This window comes from Geospiza fortis, unplaced genomic scaffold, assembly GCF_000277835.1.
Source record: "Geospiza fortis unplaced genomic scaffold, GeoFor_1.0 scaffold172, whole genome shotgun sequence".
Taxonomy (NCBI): Eukaryota; Metazoa; Chordata; class Aves; order Passeriformes; family Thraupidae; genus Geospiza; species Geospiza fortis.
Window position 1 is genome coordinate 1,174,048 of NW_005054309.1, and position 4,343 is coordinate 1,178,390.

Consider the following 4,343-nt stretch of genomic DNA (forward strand, 5'->3'; position numbering starts at 1 on the left):
CCCCGCCGGGGTTCCCAAGGAGACCTGGGCCGCCGTCTGCGCCGCGGAGCCGCCGCACAGCCAGGGCCGGCCGCAGGGTGAGTGAGTGCTCCGCTGCCGCCGGAGAGCCGCGGACCCCAGCCGCGCTGGGAGCCGCACGGGGCCGGGATAACCCTGGCTCTCGTCCGCAGGCCACTTCTGCAGCCCGCAGCTCGGTGCCCAGGACGCGGCGTGGCAGGGAGACCAGCTGTCCTCCCAGCTCTACAGAAACAAGCAGGTAAAGGCTCCGCGCCCCCCAGCACCCCCGGGTTCACCACACGAGGCTCCAGAACTTTGTGTCACGGATTGCACCTTCTGAGTTGGCTTATGGCATGTCTCCCTGTCACTGGCACGGATGTCAGAAGTGACACAAAACTGTTGTTCTTTGCTTGACGTATTTGTCTCCCCCATGTTGTCCTGTGAAGTTGGACCAACTGTGGTGGGATTATTCCCTGTCCATTCCTCCCCTCTTACATCATATTTCAGCAGCAGCCTTGGCACTAAAGAAAACCAGGGCATGAACAGGGGGGTCTCAGACTGTGATGATGCTGTTGGCTAGAAGTACATAGAGTGTATCCTCCTGATTCCACCAGGTTTAACTTCATGGGAAATGATTGCAGCAGAATTGCCTAATTACATGGAAGATCAACTGTTTTGTTTTGACAAACAGGTTTTCCTTGTTACTTTATTTTCTCTTATATTTCATTTTTTTGTAAATCCCAACAAGAGACGGGATAAACTCTGAACTGTCATCAATGAAGGAACTCCAGTTTGATGACTATGATCAAGTACTTGGAATGATGTTTTGACACAGTCAAGTCAATGAAAACTCAGATATTATCTTAAAGGTCCCTGGAATCAAACCATAGTTCCAGATGCCAGTGTACTTATTTCTTTGACGTTGCCTCAATCATTTAAGTCTGTTTTTGACTAAGCCTATGCTCAGAAGATGCCTGTGATCTTTGGCAGAAGGTTCTTTGTCCTCCCAAAGAGGTCTTCAGAGCTATGATCAGAAGCCAAAAATCTATCTGTAAACACTTAGATTTCCCATGGAAAAGTGTTAGGTGTCTGCCATTCCTGTTCAGCTTTTGAGAACAAGGATTATCTCAACTCTGTATGTGTACCTGGGCTGGCACAGTGGGGACCAGAATTGAAGAGATCACTGAGTGCTACTTTATCATAAAGAATGGCAACTGCATCTTCCTTCTGCACTCTACCCCCATAAATTGTTCATTTGCAACATTTTTTTTTCACCAGCCAGCTCTAAATGGGAAGGAGGGGGGCAAAGGGATGTTTGCTGTGGCTCAAGAGAGATCCTGAAGCTGCTGTCATGCCCGTGACCATTTCTGGCTGCTCACAGGGCTACTTGTAATTCATTTCTATTATTATTCTGCGGTTGCAGGTTTTTTCAGAGTAATCTTTTCAAACACTCACTTAAAGATTAAAGGAAGTCAAAAGTGAAAACTGAACAGTCATGCCACTTAGATTTATAGAGACAAGAGGCTGGGGGGGGTGGGTTGAGCTCACAAAGCAAACACCCAGATCATCAAATCCAAGCAGCTTGTACCAGAGGGCAATTGCTATTAAGTTACAGAGTCAACATCTATTCATCAATATCTCTATTCCACAGCTTCAAGATACTTTGCTTCAGAAGGAAGAGGAACTTGCTAGGTTACATGAAGAAAATAATAACCTCCGACAATACCTGAATTCTGCCCTGATTAAGTGTTTAGAAGAAAAAGCCAAGGTATTGTGTTCAAACCTGTCATACAAATGTGTGCAGAAGGAACAGGTTGATTAGGTACACGCCAGTAAAATGTATGGAAAATCTAAGAGTGTAGACAACCTGCAGTGGAACCCACACTCACATTTAAATTCACAAAGGTGACAGTTTGTTCCAGGAATGATATCTTGTCAGGTTCTGACTGTGGAGACAGTGTATCACCTGAGATAATTAAGTTTAATTTATTAGTTAGCTATAAATAAGATAAGATTATATAGTCAAGGTAAAATTATTCCCTCTAATGCTTTTTTTTCCAGTAAAAAGTTCAAATCTAAATATATATATTTTGAATGTCTCTCTTTTGTCAATTATCCCTTTGATAAGGATTTTTTTTTCCCAATTTATTAATTAAAAAGTTGTGTGGGAGGTTTTTTTAATGGTGAAATACAAAATTAAACATTTCAGGTTGGGTAAAACATTCTGTTAAACAAAGTATGAAGGGTTGTTTTTTTAACATTTGAATTCTTTGTCTCTTACCTAAACAAAAATAAAGAAAACAATTCTTTCTTGTCAGCTTAAAGAAATTTTTTGCTATTCCAACCTTGCCTATGAAACTGAACTACTGATTATTTGCTCAACTCTGTGGATTGAGCATGAGGTAAAAAAGACTGTAGGGCATAGGAGATTTTCCTTGTCCATCCTGTTGATGAGTTGATAGCATGATGTCCTCCTTCCCGTGGCCAGACCTGGCTCCTGGCAGTAGAAAAGGTCTCTTTCACTGGGCATAGCAGGAGAAGGGTCCAGTGTGGAGCAGTGAATTCATGACATGGTGAGGAGCTTCCTTGTTTTTTCTTGCCTTCATCTGACCATAGCTGGGTGCCTGAAGGGCCCTTGTCCTGGCATAATGACAACTGAGGTGAAGTGATGAGTGCAGTGCCACTCAGGCCGCTGCTCTGAGCACTGCCTTGTCAGGATCACCCTGTTCCAGCAGGAGTTACCTTTGCATCCTCCCTCTTTGTCAGGCTGCCGCTTTGCCCCCCATCCCTGCTCACCTGCAGAGCACTGCTGGCACAGGGGCAGGTGGCAGCTCAGGGCTGGGAATGCCATCAAAGCACAGGTCTTATTGACATGGTCACACTCTTCTTGTTCAGGAACAGGGTTTTGCAGTCACTGTAAAGATACAAAATAGTTGGTCATACCCGTATGTTTAAGCAGAGGGTAAAAACAAAACGTCTCTGATTATAGTAGTAATCAAGTTACAACCATCTTGTGCATCTGAGGTCAGAAGCCTTCAGGTATCTAGAAATTCAAAATTTAATCTTCCGTCTCCACCTTGTTGTTTTGTTTTTTTTAATAGAAACTACTGTCTGACCATGGACAAAAAGCCTGTTCTATCCTCAAAAGTACCAAGAGGAGATTAAAAGAGGACCACTGCTTTCTTCCTCAAGAAACTCCTCATGCTTCCAAAGCTAGAAGGAACCTCTTCAATGAATTCACTGCCTGTGAAGAGCAAGCCAGCCCTGCTGTGGACAGCTGGGTCTTGCAGACCTTAGGATTAAAAGATGTGAACACCATTGATGAAGCTTCAGCTAACTACAGTGCCCTGTCCCCAGACCTTGGAAAAGACACGTACTGCCTGAGCCCTGGGGGAGCAGCAGACTGTGAGCACAGGGAAGGAGCAGCAGCAGTGTTCAGCTGCAGCCATGAGCCTCCAGGCAGCAGCAGCGCCCATCCGTGCAGCCAGGATTCTCCCTTCCTTCCTCAGTTTTCTTCAGCACCATGCATGTCCTCACCAGTGCCAAGTGTTTCCTCCCTCCCAGCCTATGGGTTGTCTTATTTGACTGGTGGTTTGTCACCCAACAGAACAGAAGTGGCCTTCACAACGTGCCTGAGTCCCCACCGCAATGTGAGGACGCACAGCTTCCACCAAGGACAGGCCTTCGTGCGCAGGGACGACGATGGCGGGTGGAGGTTCACCTGGGTGCCCAAGCAGCCTGAATGATGCACCTGGTCAAGGGCCAGCCATAGAGGATGGAGGAGTCACACTTCACCTTGTGCATCAGACAGAAAAAAGGACCCCTTTTGGGCTTCTTTAAATGCTACCCTGTCACTAACCCACTCCTCAATCACTCACAGATTTTCACAGATGTGACTCCAGATTGCCCTTGGACAATTTTCTGCCCCAGATGTTCAAAGGATTCCTTTCTTTTGTGCCTGTGTTGAGCTACTTGCTTTTATTTGTTTCCTAGGGGTTTGTCATCAGCTCCTCCTTGTTACTGGTGGTTTCCAGGCTGGAGGGCTTTCACCTTTGATGATCGCTTTCACATGCACCAAACAGGAAAGCACTTTGGGAATACACCTCTCTCCCTTTGGAAATAGCACCTATCTCACAGATAACAAAGGAGGCATAGGTTAGAAGCTGAGGATCAGCAGTTTCTAAGTGATTTATGTCTCTCTTGACTACACAGATAGCCTTGGATATAACAAGCACCCATGGCTGCCTTAGGTGACCTACCTCCAGTTCCATGGTGCTGTCACATTCTTTGATGATGCCTCAAAATAAAAACAGGATTTACTTCTAATGCTTGGAGGCTACTTAGTT

At 45.6% G+C, this 4,343-nt stretch overlaps 1 protein-coding gene across 1 annotated transcript in view; it reads left to right on the top strand.

Moving 5' to 3' along the window:
- Window positions 1-3,743, top strand: part of GMNC (geminin coiled-coil domain containing) — a 5,653-nt gene extending 1,910 nt beyond the window's left edge. Inside the window, exons 2-5 of the mRNA XM_014312263.1 lie at window positions 171-256; window positions 1,649-1,765; window positions 3,099-3,402; window positions 3,562-3,743. Coding sequence (XP_014167738.1) covers window positions 171-256; window positions 1,649-1,765; window positions 3,099-3,402; window positions 3,562-3,743 — 689 coding nt within the window. The remainder of the gene's footprint in view (window positions 1-170; window positions 257-1,648; window positions 1,766-3,098; window positions 3,403-3,561) is intronic.
- The last annotated feature ends 600 nt before the right edge of the window (window positions 3,744-4,343 follow it).